Here is a 17,842-nt window from a genome sequence, read left to right as displayed (position 1 = left end):
GCAGGAAGCCTGCTTCTCCCTCTCCTACTCCCCCTCCTTGTGTTCCCTCTCTCACTATCTCTCTCTGTCAAATAAATAAATAAAATCTTTTTTAAAAAATTATGTATTTACCTAAGATCACTTTTTTGAGCTTTAAATGCTTATTTCTAACTGCCTGCAATCTCTTGTATGTCTTCTGGTTGTCTTTATAGTATTTATGAAATTTATTTCTCTTACAAAGTTTCTTCCTCTTCTTCTTAAGGACTCCACAGTCCTCTTACCAGTTTAAGCTAGAAACTTCATATTTATCCCTGACTCCACCCTATCCCTCCATATTCAATAAATCCCTAAGTCTGTCACTTCTACCTCCTGAACTCTTATTGATGAAAGAACAAATATGACAAGTCATAGACTGAAACAAGAACTTAGTACAGACAAAACCATTTTAAATTAGTGAAAATAATTTCTTTTTTTTAACTTTAGGATAATTAATATACAGTGCTATATTAGTTTCAGGTGAACAATATAGTGATTCAGCAATTCTATACATTACTTGTTCATCATGATAAGTGTATTCTTAATCCTTTTTACCTATTTCACCCATTCCCCTACCCCCACTCACCATGAAAATAACTTCTTGAACAAATATCCAAGTAAGAAGAGTAAGCATCGGGTTTTAGGTGGATTTAGACAGACTGATCTTTTTATTCTGGGATGATACTACAGATTTTATTATCTGGGATTCACTACCATTTGGCAAGACTTATTTTAATCAGATTTTAAAAGCTTGCATAAGATAATACAGAATTTGGGGCGCCTGGGTGGCTCAGTGGGTTAAAGCCCCTGCCTTCGGCTCAGGTCATGATCTCAGGGTCCTGGGATCGAGTCCCGCATCGGGCTCTCTGCTCAGCAGGGAGCCTGCTTCCTCTCCTCTCTGCCTGCCTCTCTGCCTACTTGTGATCTGTCTCTGTCAAAGAAATAAATAAAATTTAAAAAATAATAATACAGAATTTGTTTCTGTGGCAGGATTTATGTTAATAAGCTTTATAAAGGACTTTAATTCTGTATAGAATCAAGGGCAGAAGGGGTAACATAAAATATACATATATGTTTTTATGTAAGACTTTTCTTTTTCTACTTATAGGCTCTCTCTCAACCTTAGTCTAGGCCTTTTTCTTATTTGAATTATTGCCTCCTAACATGATCTCTTTGCATCTAACCTTTATAAAAGAGGTCTGAAATAAAGCATTAACCCGACAGCTTTGGGCGGTAATGAGAGGAGGGCAGGAATAAATTTTTCAAATGCAAACCAGTAAAGAGCACACCATTCAGGAAGAACACCGCGTAGTTTGGTGAATTGAGGGCCAGTTTTTCATGTATCTCATCTGTGTCCCCTGCTTTACTGTGGACTGTTTACCATATAATTATATATTCTTGTACTTTGAATACCTAGCATTAACATGGCGCCTGGCAGAGTTGGTATTCATATTTTGGTATGCCTCTGTTTATCCATTAATAAAATATGAACAGTAATTATCATATATGTCCAAATATGAATTAATATTTGAAGGGACTTTGAAAGCCCTGTTGTAAAGATTGAATATTAGGAATTTACTATTCTCTCTCCTAGAGTTCTGTTTTTATTATTACAGGGATTTTCTTTCAAATATCAGCACTTACCAGTTCAGTACTTACCCTTATGTCCATGGAAAAATGTAAGCAGCTGTTCTTCTATAGTTAATGCTTTAGTTTGATTGACTCAAGCTATCTTTCTTCTGAGATTTTTTAAGAAAGGGCCCTTGGGACAAACATGTTTTATGTTTTATGTTTTTTGGGGATGCTGAACAAAATTTGAACTCGTTGAGAAATGTGAACCTAATGTTTGGTAGAACATATCCATCGTTCAAGTAGTATCTCCCTGTATAGTCCAGTATCAGTGTGGACCTTTGGCTGTGGAGAACTAAGATGCATTTAAGCAGAGATTGTGTTTTACAAAGAAGATGAAACTTAACAGCCAACTAAAGTGGGTGTTTGTGTGCTTTTGTTCTCTTTTTTGTGATGGAATTTCTTCTTACAGGAATTATGTTTAAAATGTGTATTTAGGTGCCACTTTCGATTCCATTCCACTATAAAGAGTTTCAGAATGGAGAATTGGGGAGCTATGTTTTTGTTACAGTTTAACTGACTGTTTAATCATCCACCTCTATTCCAGAAATATCTAGAATAAATTACTCCTGGTAATAGTGTAAGAAGAAAATAGCTTTCTTTAATTGTAATTCATTCAGTATTAGCTAAATCTGTCACCAGCCTCTCACTCAAAGGCCCAAATTTATTTTCTATGACATAAAAAAGGACTATAATTATAAGTGGTTTTCAGCAATCAATAAGTTTCACTAAGGACTTTATTTTTAACAGCTACTTACTATATCTTCCTATTTGCTCAATTTAAAAAATCAGCTTGGATATATTTTTAAATTTAATTTTAATGTAAATGATTAATTTTAATAAGTAATTTTTCTTTAAAAATTTTGTTAGAAGTTGAGTTAAGGCAGAGCAATATCCCTCATTTCCCAAAATTGTATTGCTATTTTTAATTCAACACAACCCGTTTCCTTGAAGACCTCCCTTTTGAAAGGCAGTATTCTGCAATTGAAACAGTGCACACTCAAATTTATTTTTCTCTGTATCTATTATTTTACCTATAAAATTATGAAAACATCAGCCTCAAGGAGTAATTACTATTTTACGTTAGACCATTTAAAGTGAAGTACCTTCCAAACAAAAATAAGGTAATTTCTGGTAATGTAGTCATTTTAAAACACGAAAGCCAAATGTATCTTCCATTGTTTTCAATTATGTGAAAAGAGCACTGGTATTGGAGTTAGAAGATGTATGTTTGTATTGGTTGCATCACCTTAGATTCATTCTTTGAGACGCAGTTTCCTCTTAAAAAAATTAGCATGCTTATTATGAGGCATAAATAATATAGAAATATGAAAAAACCTCAAATAGGCAAAGTACTGTTACATAAATGTTTTATCATAGAGGTATTTTCATCATTAATGAATCTCTTATATTTCTTCTCATGGTCAGTTTGTAATAGAGCATTTTCCTAAAATAAGAGCTCATTTAGGTTTATAAGGTGAGCTACAAAAACTTCGAAGAGTTGGGGTACCTGGGTGGCTCAGTGGGTTAAGCCTCTGCCTTCGGCTCAGGTCATGATCTCCGTGTCCTGGGATCAAGTCCCGCATCAAGGTCTCTGCTCAGCAGGGAGCCGGCTTCCCTCTCTCTCTCTCTGCCTGCCTCTCTGCCTACTTGTGATTTCTCTCTGTCAAATAAACAAATAAAATTAAAAAAAAAAAAAACCACTTCTAGGAGCACTTGAGTGGCTCAGTTGGTTAAGCGGCTGACTTTAGCTCAGCTCATGATTTTGGGGTCCTGGGATCAAGTCAGGTATTGCAAAGGGTCACTCTCAGTAAGAAGTCTCCCCATGCTGATTGTCCTTCCCTCTCTCTCTCTCTCTTTCTCTCTCTCTCTCAAATCTTTAAAATAAACTTTTAAAAATATTTCTCTTTTAATTATTTAATATACTCATTTTATTTGGGATGCCTATCAACCATAAATAGTTTTCCAGCTCTGGACTTAAACCATGTTAAGAAGGGGATTATAAAATCATTTGAAATCATTTCATGAACTCCCCAGAAAAGGATGGAAAAGTCAAAGCTGAAATAACTACTTTACAAGAAGTGACTATTTGAAGATAAATTTTAAAGGGACTGGTCTTTTCTCTTTTTATTCATTAGATACCATAAAGCAAGAGCTTAAACAGTAATTAGACTATCAAGCCTAATTATTGTTTTCTATAAGTATACCAGGTTCTTAAGTATCTAAAACCAGTTGATATCATTCCTCTCTGAGGTTTTTAGACAAAATAGGAACTAGGGGTTTTGTTTATTTATTTTTTAAAGATTTATTTATTTGAGAGAGAGCGTGTGCATGTTCACATGAACTGGGGGAGGGGCAGAAGGAGAGGGAGCAAGAATCTCAAGTAGATTGCACTGAGTGGAGCTCCTGAGATCAAGACCTGAACTGAAACCAAGAGTCAAAGGTTTAACCCACTACGTCACACAGAACCCCTGTTTTATTTTTCCAACATTTTATTTTTTTAAAAAAGTAAACAAGCAGACGATTGAAAGAGCTGTACAGCAAACACCCCAATACACACCCTTCCTGGATTCACAATTAGCATTTTGCTCTCTTGACTTTGTCACATATCTACTCACCTATCCACCCTGGATTAGAAGGTTTAAGCAAGAAAAATATTTTATTCTTTTATATCTATTTTATATAGTACTATGTAAGAAATAATTTAAAGGATTTACAAGCTACAACTTTCTGAATGAATTTTACATTAAAAATATGTTGTGGGGGGGCGCCTGGGTGGCTCAGTGGGTTAAGCCTCTGCCTTCGGCTCGGGTCATGATCTCAGAGTCCTGGGATCGAGTCCCGCATCGGGCTCTCTGCTCAGCAGGGAGCCTGCTTCCCTCTCTCTCTCTCTGCCTGCCTCTCCATCTACTTGTGATTTCTCTCTGTCAAATAAATAAATAAAATCTTTAAAAAAAATATATGTTGTGGGAACCTGGGTGGCTCAGTTTAAGCAACTGCCTTTGGCTCAGGTCATGATCCTGGAGTCCTGGAATCGAGTCCCACATCAGGCTCCCTGCTCAGCAAGGAGTCTGCTTCTCCTGCTGACCTCTCTCCTCTCATGCTCTCTCTCATTCTCTCTCTCTCTCAAATAAATAAATAAAATCTTTTTTAAAATATGCTCTTTGCATAGTATAAAATATAATATAAAACACGAATGGAAAGATGAACATCAAATTTAGGAAGAATATGTATATGTACAGACAGGGGTGAAAGGGTTCACAAAAGGCTCCAGTTGTGATGTTTTATTTCTTTGAATCCAAAGAGTAAGGGGCGCCTGGGTGGCTCAGTTGGTTAAAGCCTCTGCCTTCAGCTCAGGTCATGATCCCAGGGTCCTAGGATCGAGTCCCGCATCGGGCTCTCTATTTAGCGGGGAGCCTGCTTCCTCCTCTCTCTCTCTGCCTCCTTCTCTGCCTACTTGTGATCTCCGTCTGTCAAATAAATAAATAAAATCTTAAAAAAAAAAATCCAAAGAGTAAAATGTTAGAATGTGATAGTACTGTCTATTGAGTATCTGGCTATTTGTTATCCTTTCTGTTCTTTGCTGTATGTTTGAAATATTTTGCAATTAAAAATTAAAATATCTGTGGGGCGCCTGGGTGGCTCAGTGGGTTAAGCCGCTGCCTTTGGCTCAGGTCATAATCTCAGGGTCCTGGGATCGAGTCCCGCATCGGGCTCTCTGCTCAGCAGGGAGCCTGCTTCCTCCTCTCTCTCTGCCTGCCTCTCTGCCTACTTGTGATCTCTCTCTGTCAAATAAATAAATAAAATATTTTTTTAAAAAATTAAAATAGTTGCTACTTAGTTTTCTTTGCCCTTGGCAAAGTATTTTTCACTTTACTTAAGATCCATTGTCTAGATGGCCTTCCAGCTGAGGTGGATTAAATAGAATCTGACAAAACCGTATCTTTGCTCAGTTGGTGCACTAGCTGAAGAATGATACAAAATACCCCCTTTCTACTAAGCATTGAGGAGTATAACTTTTGCATACTTCTTAGGTTTTGCCTAACCCAGAGAGAAGAACTTCCTGTATTGTACTTAAATTCCTTGAAGATATTTGACTTGCTTTTTGAAAGGGTATAATTGCGCAAGTATGGATTTTGCATATTCACCTGATTTTAGAAAAGAAAGACATGGAAAGTGAAATATGGCCAGGGAAGCTGATACATGAAAGCTCAAGGAGATAATGATGCTGTTCAGCCAGGACGGAGAAACTTGACCAGTCTAAACAAACTGCATAGTACTAAATTGCTTGTGAAAGGGCTGAATCAATCCTGCTGCGATTTGAACTTTTGGCTCCTGAAAGTCTAGGACAGGCTTGAAAATAAAAATAAAGCCCTTACCTAACTGGGTTGTATTCCAGGCCCTCTACTGGATTCTCTGTGTGAAGGAGGCATCTATCTATCAGAAAAAAGAGAGCAGGAGAAAAATGAGGCAGTGAAAAGGAGGCTTAGGGGCCACTCCTTATACCAGCTATGAGGGAGATCACTAATGTACTGATTCCTTCAGGAAATATTTATCTAGAACCCTCAGAAAACTATAGTGGGGTGCAAGGTAAGGGATCAACCAAATATATTTAATGCTTAAGACTTGCCTAGCACTGTGCTAAGGTCTGTGAAGTTTACAAAAGAGAGTTACTGTATCTGATTTGCTCCCACCAAGAGATGCGTTATACAGCATAAAATGGAGAAGAAAACCTTGAATAATAATATAGATTATAAATTCTAAAGGAGTCAGAAAAGTTTCCTAGCATACTATAAATAAGGAATTGATCATTGGTCTTAATCAGAAGATGTAAGTCCAAATCCTAGCTCTGATACTTGCTGTATAAACTTGGGTAGGTTCCTTTATTTCTGAGCCTCAGGTTCCTCATCTGTAAAATGAAGCTGATAATCCCAGCTAGTTCTGCTTACCTGTACACAGGATTGTAATGAGAATCAGTGAGGATGAATGTGAAAACACTATAGGGTTTCTAATTGTTGAAAGACCTGAGAATTGAAACAAGGCCTTGAGAAATATATTCTACATGGATAACTTGAAAGGCTAGGTAAAAGTGGTCTCAGGGAACAACTTGAACAGAGAGGAGTATGAGACTCAGATACAAGAGGACAGTATAAAAACCTAATTATAGCAAAGATCTGTCTTGGGAGAATGGGTTAAAAAAAAAAGTTATACTGATTGTTTTGGAGAAGGAATGGAATTGAGGGTAATTAGGACTGGACTATAGTAGGATTTAAATTATGGAGGATCTGAAAGCTAGAAGTGAAAGTTTGGGCTTGTTCTGAAAGGGAATAAGGGACTATTTGGGGATTCTGAGTAAGGAATTATTATAAAAGTAGTCAATGTCATTTTAATAGTATCTTGGAAAGTGCCTGGTGTACAGATATTCAAAATTAGTCCAAATGAATTCAGTCAATCTATCGACAATATATAGGTTGAATTAGACACACCTACACCTAGAGTCTGAGCTTTTTATCACCTAGATATTAGTGTGGTTCAACTTTTTCTTTACCTGCCTAGCAAGTAGGTTTATTTCAAACATCAAATAAGATGATGATGCCACCATTATCTTCAAATACATTAAATGCTTCCTTCACAGAGGATGCTGTGTAAAGAAACTAGGGAAACAAACAAAAAACTATGGCCACAAATGCCTTGGAAAATGTCTTGTGATGAATATTAGCTTGAAATGCAGAGTTCTAAGGGGTTTGGTAGCAAAAGGCTGGTATACAACAGCCAGAAGATCTTAACTGCTATATTTAGTACTGGGTTAGGTCCCTGTTACTGTCCTGGACCTGCCAGGCATAGCTAGGATCAAACAGAGGAGAAAATACCAAGTGCTGTAAGGTAAGTAAGGTCTCCAGTTCTTCCTGTTGGCAGTAGAACTTTTCAGACTTAACCTGTTCCATAGTGAACCTCCATCATCATGAAGACAGTATAGAGTACTGGTTAAGGAAACAGGTTCTGGAGCCAGTCTAACTGGCTGGGGTTGTAATACTGCTGTATTACCTTAAACAAATGATTCAACCTCTCTGAGCCTCATAAAGATAAGAATAGAATCACAGAGCTGTTTGTGAGGATTAAGTGAGATACTGCATGCTGGTACACCATGAATGTCAGCTCAACAAATGTCAGTTATTGTTTTTATTTTCAAAACCTTCTCAGTTCCTCTAGCCTCCACTTTTTGGTTAATTCTAAATTAACTTTCTGTTTTTCTGTCTCTCGTCTCACCTCATTCAGGACATTGAAAGCCACATGGAATTAGCATCAAACAAGATTCTAAAATATCTTCTGAATTTAAAATTATATTAGCTTAAAAGTAGTTTAAGTATTACATATATTTGTTATAGTCTAAGTACTTCTTTGAAATCAATGTCCGTAGTACAGTTTTTCATTTTTCTTTAAATTAAGTCTATTTTTCTAGTTTTTCTCCATAAGCATGTGTCATATACATACATACATATATATAAATACACACACACATATATTCAATGTAGTATGTAAAAGATGGGGTATAGAAGAGGATCTTGGGGGCACCTGGGTAACTCAGTGGGTTAAAGCTCTGCCTTCTGCTCAGGACATGATCCCAGGGTCCTGGGATCAAGCCCCACGTCAGACTCTCTGCTCGGTGGGGAGCCTGCTTCCCCCTCTCCTCTCTCTCTGCCTGCCTCTCTGTCTACTTTCTTTTATCAAAAAAAAAAAAAAAAAAGAAGAAGAAGAAGAGGATCTTGGGCCCTAAGTTAATTTAACAGATCACAGGATAAGAGGCGTTAAGATTCCATGGGAAAATTAAAAACTAAACCTTTCAGGAGGACAGTTTATCCCTATCTAACAATTCCTAAGATGTTTAAAATAGTTTAACTGCCAGTTCCACCTCTAGGCATAAATCCTAGAAATATATTCACATGTATGCATAAAGATTGCATGGAAGTATGTTCATAATGATATTGTATGTAATGGTTAAGACTATAAGCATCTTAAAATCAGTAGAGGACTGTTTAAATAAAGTATATATAATTGTAAAATAGAACACTATACACTCCTTTAAAAGAATGAGGGAAATCTATATAAACATAGGAAAATGTATAAGATGTAGTGATAAGTGGAGGGGAAAGCAAGCAGCAGAATAATATGTATAATGCATATAATATAATTCTATGCATATGTGCAAGTGTGTTTCTTAAAAGGCAGCTACAATATATTAATCTTTACATATGCACAGGAAATTTCTGGAAAGATGAACAGTCATCCCTGAGAGTAGGATAATGGGGATAAGAAGAGTGAATTTTTTTTTTAACCTTTATGAACACTGGGGGAAAAAAAATCATAAACACATTTTTTAAAACTGGCAAAAAAAGTTTTAATCATTCAGCATATGTTGCTTTTATTTTTTTAACTAGGGGATTATGCTAAATGAAATAAGTTAAGCAGAGAAAGACAGTTATCATATGGTTTCACTTATATGTGGAACACAAGGAATAACATGGAGGACATTAGGAGAAGGAAGGGAAAAACGAAGCGGGAGAATTCAGATAGGGAGACGAACTCTGAAAGACTATGGGCCATAGGAAATAAACTGAGGGTTTTGGGGGGTGGTGCAGATGGATGAGCCCAGTAATGGGTACTAAGAAGGGCACGTATTACATGGAACACTGGGTGTTATACACAAACAATGAATCATGGAACATTACATCAAAAACTAATGATGTACTATATAGTGACTAACATAACTTAATAAAATTAAAAAAGAGAAAAGAAAAAGAAAATGCCAAAAATAAATAAAATGTTAAAAGAGATAGAATAGAGATTAAATGGTTAAATATTTTATAAGATGTGTTGGATGTGAAAAGTGATCTGTAAATGCCTATTATTTTTACTAAACAATAACATGTGGGACTTTTGTAACCTGAAGAAAGCAGCATTTCAGCGTCTCTTCCTACTGGAGCATATGGTGCTTAAGACCATGGGGGATGAATGCCTTAGAGATTGCCTCTCGTGGAGTTGATATGCAGATCTTTTCAGTATGTCCCATTGCGCTTATGGTGGAAAGTTCCATGGAAAGGACTACAAGGGTTCAGTGTCATTGTTCTATCCAGTGTTTAAAACTATTGTCTGATACTCTTTTAAATAAAGCTATTAGCCACATGGTGATTACAAAAGGATTGCTTTTAAGAGCCTTTGTTTACAGAGTTTGGTTTATTGTATTGTATGAAGAGTGCCTTTGACTAAGTGTAGTGAGATAACTCTTGGTGCTGTCTGGGCAACAAGTTAGCAACTTGGATGTATTATCTTGAGAGTTTTATCCTAGCCTTTTACAGATTAACAGGAGACAGAATGTTGTGCTACTCCAGGTAACAGGCTTTTTGTTTTGTAACTCTTTAAAGTGTTGGTTTTCTCCCTTCTAACACTCAGGGGATTAATTTACTATTTATTTCTGTAGATTATGCCCTTGGAGAAAACATAAAAAATCAAATAGGCAGATATAGTCATATTTTCTTATGACTAAGTATTTTTAAAATAAAGTTATATAAGTTAATACTATTATTTAAAAGCTTGTAAATACAGGGGCGCCTGGATGGCTCAGCTGGTTAAGCATCTGCCTTCGGCTCAGGTCATGACTGCCCTAGGATTGAGTCCCTTGACAGGCTCCCTGCTCAGCGGGGAGCCTGCTTCTCCCTCTCCCTCTGCCATTCCCCCTGCTTGTGCATTCTTGCTGTCTCTCTCTCTCAAATAAATAAATAAAATCTTTAAGTAATAATAAGAGCTTGAAAATACAAAAAATCCAATAGATACTACAGATCTCACATTACTACAAAATCCAATATTAAGTCAATATAAGTAATTGCCTGACAAACAATAATGGTGAATACTTCCTGGATGAATGGGAATAGTACATTAGGGAAGTTTGTATGTATTTTAATTTCTATTCATTCATCAACTTCTCATCCCAAATACAACAAATACAACTAGCTTTCTGTTACTGGAAGCTGATTGGCCGATTTATGAATGGTAATAATGAGAATTTCACACTGTATTGTTCAAAAAGCACTTATGTAAAACTAAAACTGTGAGGTAAACGATACTATCCCCTCTTGAAAATTAAAGAAACTGAGCGGGCATCTGGGTGGTGTAGTGGGTTAAAACCTCTGCCTTTGGCTGGGGTCATGATCCCAGGGTTCTGGAATTGAGCCCTGTATCCGGCTCTCTGCTCAGCAAGGAGCCTGCTTCCTCCTCTCTCTCTCTCTGCCTGCCTCTCTGCCTAATTGTGATCTCTGTCTGTCAAATAAATAAATAAATTTTAAAGAAAGAAACTGAGGCTGGAACAGATTAAAATTTGCCCATAGATAATATGCCCATAGAATCTAGAACTTCTGCTTTCAGACTCATTGACATTTCAATGTTGCCTGCTTTGGCTGCTTTTCAGATTGGTGGAAAGAGCATGGAATATTATTTCTAGTCAACATCTTAACTTCTTCAACAAATGCATTAAAATGTACAGTCAACTTTACTTCAGGGTTGCCAGACAAAGGCCCTTGCCCACCCCCGGCATACACACAAACATATATGCACTTAGCTATTAATGACCTGAAGAAAGACACATGGGTTTATTTTCCCTATTAGGAGTTTTTACCTCAAAGAAACAGTCAAAAGATAAGATGAATGAAAAAAAAAAAAAAAAAAGATGAGTTGGAGGAGTTAGAGAAGCAGAAAACAATTAAAATCAAAAGATTTAAGGGCACCTGGCTGGTTTACTTGGTAGGAACATGTGACTCGATCTCGGGGTTGTGAGTACAAGTCCCACTTTGGGTGTAGAGATTACTTAAAAAACCAAAATCTGATTAATTAATACATTTATTACAGTCATGCACTCTGATCTAAGATACTTCTTTGGAGACTCCCAACTTTCTGATTTTATTTCTGAAGGTCAGTCTCCCCAACTTTTCTCTAAACTCTGTTGAACTGAGCCATTAAGTCGCAAGTATATATTTTTGTGCCATACACTCTTTCTAAGTACTTTCGGTCTATTAACTTATTCCTCATAGTAACTTCATAAATTTGGTACTAATAATAAACCACAGATTAAGCGACTATCCAAAGTTCACAGTTAATGGTGACACTAAGATTCAAACCCAGCCTAGTAATTCCAAGGCTAGGATTTTTTTTCAAATATAATTAACATACAGCTTTATATTAGTTTCAGGTATACAATATCATAATTCAACAATTCTATACATTTCTCAGTGTTCATTAAGATGAGTGTACTATAAACCTCTTTATCTATTTCACTCACCACCCCCCCCCACCTCCTTTCTGGCAACCACCAATTCTCTGTATTTAAGAGTCCAGTTTTTCTGTTTGTCTCTTTTTTTCTTTGTTCATTTATTTTGTTTCTTAACTTCCACATATGAATGAAACCATTGATATTTCTCTCTCTCTGACTGACTGATTTCACTCAGCACTATACCTGTAGGTCTGTCCATGTTATTGCAAATGGCAAGATTTCATTCTTTTTTATGGCTGAGTAATATTCGGTTTTCTATATAAACCAAAGTTAGGATTTTTAACTGTTCGACTCTACGGCTTTGAACTAAATGACTGTTTATCTTAAGTAAATTAAATGCAGTTTTCAGGATTTCTAAGTTGAAGGAAATTCCTTTCCTAAGTGCCTGACTTTAACAAAAATAGATTTAGGGACCTTCCTTGGTGTTTTATTATCCCACTTTACAAATAAAAATCAATGACTTAGGGACACCTGGGTGGCTCAGTCGTTAAGGGTCTGCCAGGAGCTCAGGTCATGATCTCAGGGTCCTGGGATCAAGTCCTATATCAGGGTTCCCTGCTCAGTAGGGAGCCTGCCTCTCCCTCTGCCCTTCCCCCTGCTTGTGTGCATTCTCTCAGTCTCTCTCAAATAAATAAATAGATAGATAGATAGATAGATAGATAAATAAATAAAATCTTTTTAAAAAAAGAAAGAAAGAAAATCAATGACTTAGCCAAAATCTTAGTTTAGTAAATGGCATGTTAGAACTAGAGCTTAGGTCCTCTGGTTTCTAATCTGCTTTTGGCAGTTTAACACAATCACTTTTTAGCTCATTAGCTACCTTCCATTCAAGTGATCCACCCAGGTTGAAATTTTGTTCAGCAGCAAAAACATGCCCACTTCCTTCATATTTAAGGGCACTTTCCTGTCTGTCCTGGAATTCCAGTTGGTCAGCAAGTAAGTCCCTGGTTTACAATGTTCACACCTTAAGGAGAGACATGAAGACATAGTGACGGATGCACCTTATGGATACAAGGGACATCTATTAAAAGCATCTAATTTTTTTTAATTTTTTTAAATATTTTATAAACATATAATGTATTATTAGCCCCAGGGGTACAGGTCTGTGAATCGCCAGGTTTACACACGTCACAGCACTCACCATATCACATATCCTCCCCAATGTCCATAACCCCACCACTCTCTCCCTATCCCCCCCTCACCCTCAGTTAGTTTTGTGACAGTAAGTGTCTCTTATGGTTTGTCTCCCTCCTGATCCCATCTTGTTTCATTTATTCTTTTCCTACCCCCCAAACCCTCCACGTTGCATCTCTACTTCCTCATATCAGGGAGATCTTAAGATAGTTGTCGTTCTCTGATTGACTTAATTTTGCTAAGCATAATACCCTCTAGTTCCATCCATGTCATCACAAATGGCAAGATTTCGTTTCTTTTAATGGCTGCATAGTATTCCATTGTATATATATACCACATCTTCTTTATCCATTCATCTGTTGATGGACATCTAGGTTCTTTCCATAGTTTGGCTATTGTGGACATTGCTGCTATAAACATTCAGGTGCACGTGCCCCTTTGGATCACTATGTTTGTATCTTTAGGGTAAATACCCAGTAGTGCAATTAAAAGCATCTAATATTTTTAACATATAATTCTATAAAAACTTAATTTGGTCATAACTAATGCTGTGAAGAGCCAAAATAACATTTTAAATATTCATATTTCTGGGGTGCGTGGGTGGCTCAGTGGGTTAAAGCCTCTGCCTTCGGCTCGGGTCATGGTCCCAGGGTCCTGGGATCGAGCCCCGCATTGGGCTCTCAGCTCACCGGGAAGCCTGCTTCCTCCTCTCTCTATCTCTCTCTGCCTGCCTCTCTGCCTACTTGTGATCTCTGTTTGTCAAATAAGTAAATAAAATCTAAAAAAATAAAATCTTTAAAAAACTAAAATATTCATATTTCTGAGCCTTGAAATGGTCATTAAATGACATGACAAAATGTATTTTAAATCTTCTAACTCAAGCAAGAGTATGAAGATACGCAGCAATTTTTCTTCGGGGCCTTTGTGCAGATTTTTAAAAACCCCTTCTGACTTCATGTGGAGTAGAAAAATAGCTTAGTTTATTTCATGTTGCTCAGTCTAATTTGGAATCATTTTTGAATTCCTAGATGCTTGGGTACAGAGAGTTTGCTCCCTAGAGCCTTGTTTCCTGACAGTGGAGAGTAAAGGATTAAATTGAGCTGAAACTAAATTGATTGACATTTTGACACTCTGCAGATCATGAAAAGAAAGGGAATTTGTTCAGCTTTTTTAAGACAGTAGCAGAAAGAACTGTTCCCTTAAAAGTACCCCAGTTTGCAAAGATGATTTAGTTTTTTTCTTAAAAAAAAAAAAATTATGAGGCACGTTCTAGCACTTTCCCAATTTCCTATCTTACAGTTCAAAGCGAGAATTTAACTTTGAAAGCTTTTGAAAAGGCCTGGATGGGGTGTTAAAATAGACTCCGCTGAACAGGCACTGGCAGAGGTCTTTTGAGGGGAAACAAAAGACTATGCACTTCTGGGGTGTCACTATAGGAACCTATCTATAAAAGACAAATATACATATTTATGAAATCCTTATCTTTAGCGTTTTGTAAATGCCAGAGATATTAAGTGCGAATTGAGTAAGATACATTTCCTGCTGACTTCTTTTTCAGACAGATATAGATGATTATTACCATTCCATCATTTTCATAAACAGCATCATTTAGTACTGACTTCAATAAAATCCCATCTCTGCTGTCATAAAAGGAACTGGACTCACTTTAACAGTGCTCTTCTAAACAGCCTGCTGCCTTTTTTTGATCATTGCCTGGAGGCTGTAATAAATTACAGCCTGGAAGAAGTTTCAAACTGGCAAGTTTGCCAGATATTTAAAGCAATTTATTTTGGGGTGTATCAGCAGATTTTTTCTTACACTGCCATTTGGGTGCCTGCTGACACAGCCTGAATAAATCTGTCAAACACTTTCCTTACTAGAGATGGATGAAGATGATGATGCACTGGACTCCAGACCTTTCATTAACTCTTCACTTGCCAATGGTTCTTTCCTGTTACCAGATCTGTAGGAAACTTAGAACCCTATTTCCAGCATGAGTTTGCAATATTTCAAATCTCTTAGTGCCTTGGCAACAACTTTAAGTTTTATGGAACGATAAACTAACAAAAGAGTTTCTGGTTTTAGGCATAAAATGTATAATTTAGGGGCACCTAGGTGGCTCAGTGGGTTGGGCCGATGCATTCGGCTCAGGTCATGATCTCAGGGTCCTGGGATCGAGTCCCACATCGGGCTCTCTGCTGAGCAGGGAGCCTGCTTCCTTCTCTCACCCTCTATCTGCCTGCCTCTCTGCCTACTTGTGATCTCTCTCTGTCAAATAAATAAAATCTTTAAAAAAAAATTTTTTTTTAATGTATAATTTAGATTGATTATTTCCTTTCTAGTATTTAGAAAATTGCCAAATTTCCCAAAAGGAAAAGAGATCTGAAAATTTATCTAAAACAAAGACTTGTTTCTTCTTGATTCTAACATATGTTGAGTCTTAAAGTGACTTGTTTCTAATTTTAGTCTCTTGTCTTATAATAGGATAGTGAAGTCATTTTTAAAAATTATTACTAATTCTGGCTCTAGGTCCAAAGACAGTTATTGATATATAATTTAGTCAGGTATTCAGAAAACCATAAAATGCACATGCCTAAAAATTTTTGGTCTGATGAGACTGGAAGGGCAAGAGATGAGGGAACCGACTTTTACTGAGTACCTGCTGCATGCCTACCCGTTTTGTAGCCACTGTATAGGATGCAGGAGAGACAGAAGAGATTTTCTGAAGATTTTATGAAGAGCTAGTTCCTGGTCAGGTGAAAGGCATTGTTCAGTGAGTTGTTAGGAACATGATAAAGCTTAATCTCATGAAAGTATCAGGGTATAGGGCTTGGTAGGAAAAGCCCCACCTAAAACAAGTCATAAAACTGGGGTTCATATCTAGTGATGTCACTTACAAGTGAGGTCATCTGGCTGGACCCTGGATATTTATTTCTACATCTGTAAAGTGCGGATATACTCTCTAGCCTGTCTCTCTCTCCTAGATCGTTTGGCACAATAATAATCAACCATGGCCGTACATTGCAGTCACCCAGGGAACTTTGAAAAATATTGATGTCTAAGATCTCAAACTCAAGAGATTCTGATTTGATTGGTCTGGGGTGCAACCAGGCATTAGGGTGTTTAAAATCCCCACAAGTGATTCCTATGTGTAGCTAAGGCTGTGAATCCTTGGTTTGGAGAATCGTTGGGAAAGTCCTTTATAAATTTATTTACAAGGGTCAGTAGATGTTATGGACAATGTAAATAGGATTTTTCCCCATCATAACTTAAGCTGTTTTGCTTCAAAAAACAAAACAAAACCAGAGACCCCGTCGGTGGCTCTTTGAGTTAAGCCTCCCACTCTTGATTTTGGAGCAGATCATGATCTCAGGGTCGTGAGATGAGCCCTGAATCCGGCTCCCCACTGGGGCGGAGCTTGCTTGGGATTCTCTCTCATTCTTCTCCTCCCATCCCCTCTCTTATAAAAACAAAACAAAACAAAACAAAAAAAGCTTATCTCTGAATTTCTCTGGCCTTAGTACATTGAAAACCGTTGGTAAGTATTCGTTACATTTGTGAATGAACGGCCTTTGGAAGTTTTAAGAACAGTTGAAAAATGGGGTTTCAATGTGTAGAGTCGTTCAAGAAGCAGGACCTTTCTTACGGAAACATTCCCAAGAAACGCTGGCCTTTTTTGCCCACCCCAGGCTCGCTTCAGTCCTTCACGCAAACGTCTTGGTGCCCACCCTTCCCCACAACAGAGGTGCACGTAGCAGTATCTGGTGGGTGCCCTGAGCTTAAGGGCGGAGCACCCAAAGGGCCGACCCTTTGGGCTCCTGCGACTCTCCCCGCCCTCTGGGCTGGCCCGCTGCAGCGCCCCGCCCCGGACGCGGGTTGGGGCAGGCTGCAGGCGGCGCCCAGCCTCGGAGACTCCAAAGCCGAGCCCTAGGGCTGCGGCGACTGCCTCCGCGCGACCCGGAGGGCCCAGTTTGGACGCGGGGAGCCCGGGCTGCCCGCGCGTCTGGCCCGACGGAGCCCAGCGCGAGCGTCTTTTGCCGGAGCCAGGCGGGGGCCAGGATGTGGAGCTGGGCGCCTTGAGCTGGCTCCATGACCCTGAGCACGTTGGCCCGCGAGAGGAAGGCGTCCCCCGCCTGCACCTGCAGCCTCGGTGGCCCCGACATGATCCCTTACTTCTCCGCCAACGCGGTCATCTCGCAGAATGCCATCAACCAACTGTGAGTGCGCCGCGCGCCCTCCCGCCCTCCACTAAAGCAGGGAAAGTTTGCTTTTCAGCAGCCGCTTTCCCCAGCATCCTGGGGAGCAAGCAAACAAGCGAGGACGAAATCGCACCCTGCGGGCTTAGCGGTTTCGAAGTGTCCGGGGGTATAGTGGGGTGGAGGTGTGGGGTAATTCTTAGAGGCAGAACGTGTCCCGGGGGGTTGGGCGGATTGAACAGCCATTTGCGAGAATTTCTGGTAAACTTTTTGAGGGAATCTGAAAGTGTAGTCGTCCCTGGGAAGTTGTCTGTGGTGACCGAGTGACAGTCGAGCTGGAGACTTCAGGGGTGGAGGGCCGTCTGTAGCTCCTGAAACGCCGCCCGGAAACGCTTGGACTCCCATTCGGGTCCTGGTGTGATCAAGCTCCCGTGTTTGTTGTTTGGGGTTTTTTTGTCGTTGTTTGAAATAAGTTTGCGTGTGACTGTAGGTTTCTGTTGCAAGCCGCTAACACAAAGGAAGTCTGTCCATTCTTCACTCCCGCTGGTTG

At 38.6% G+C, this 17,842-nt stretch overlaps 1 protein-coding gene across 5 annotated transcripts in view; it reads left to right on the top strand.

Annotated features, from left to right (window-relative positions):
* Window positions 1–17,842, top strand: part of SSH2 (slingshot protein phosphatase 2) — a 248,908-nt gene that overhangs the window by 129,658 nt on the left and 101,408 nt on the right. The window contains exon 1 of one of the 5 annotated variants that reach the window (XM_045070259.1): window positions 16,846–17,313. The exons of 3 other annotated variants lie outside the window; for them this stretch is intronic. In XM_045070259.1, coding sequence (XP_044926194.1) covers window positions 17,186–17,313 — 128 coding nt within the window. In that variant the 5' untranslated portion in view covers window positions 16,846–17,185. Of the gene's footprint in view, window positions 1–16,845; window positions 17,314–17,842 lie in introns of those variants that run through there. One more of the 5 variants, XM_004746926.3, reaches the window with a different exon arrangement.

This window comes from Mustela putorius, unplaced genomic scaffold, assembly GCF_011764305.1.
Source record: "Mustela putorius furo isolate JIRA1106 unplaced genomic scaffold, ASM1176430v1.1 tig00003962_pilon_pilon_pilon, whole genome shotgun sequence".
NCBI classification, from domain to species: domain Eukaryota; kingdom Metazoa; phylum Chordata; class Mammalia; order Carnivora; family Mustelidae; genus Mustela; species Mustela putorius.
Note: the sequence above shows the minus strand (reverse complement) of the source record. Positions and strands in the feature narration are given on the sequence as shown.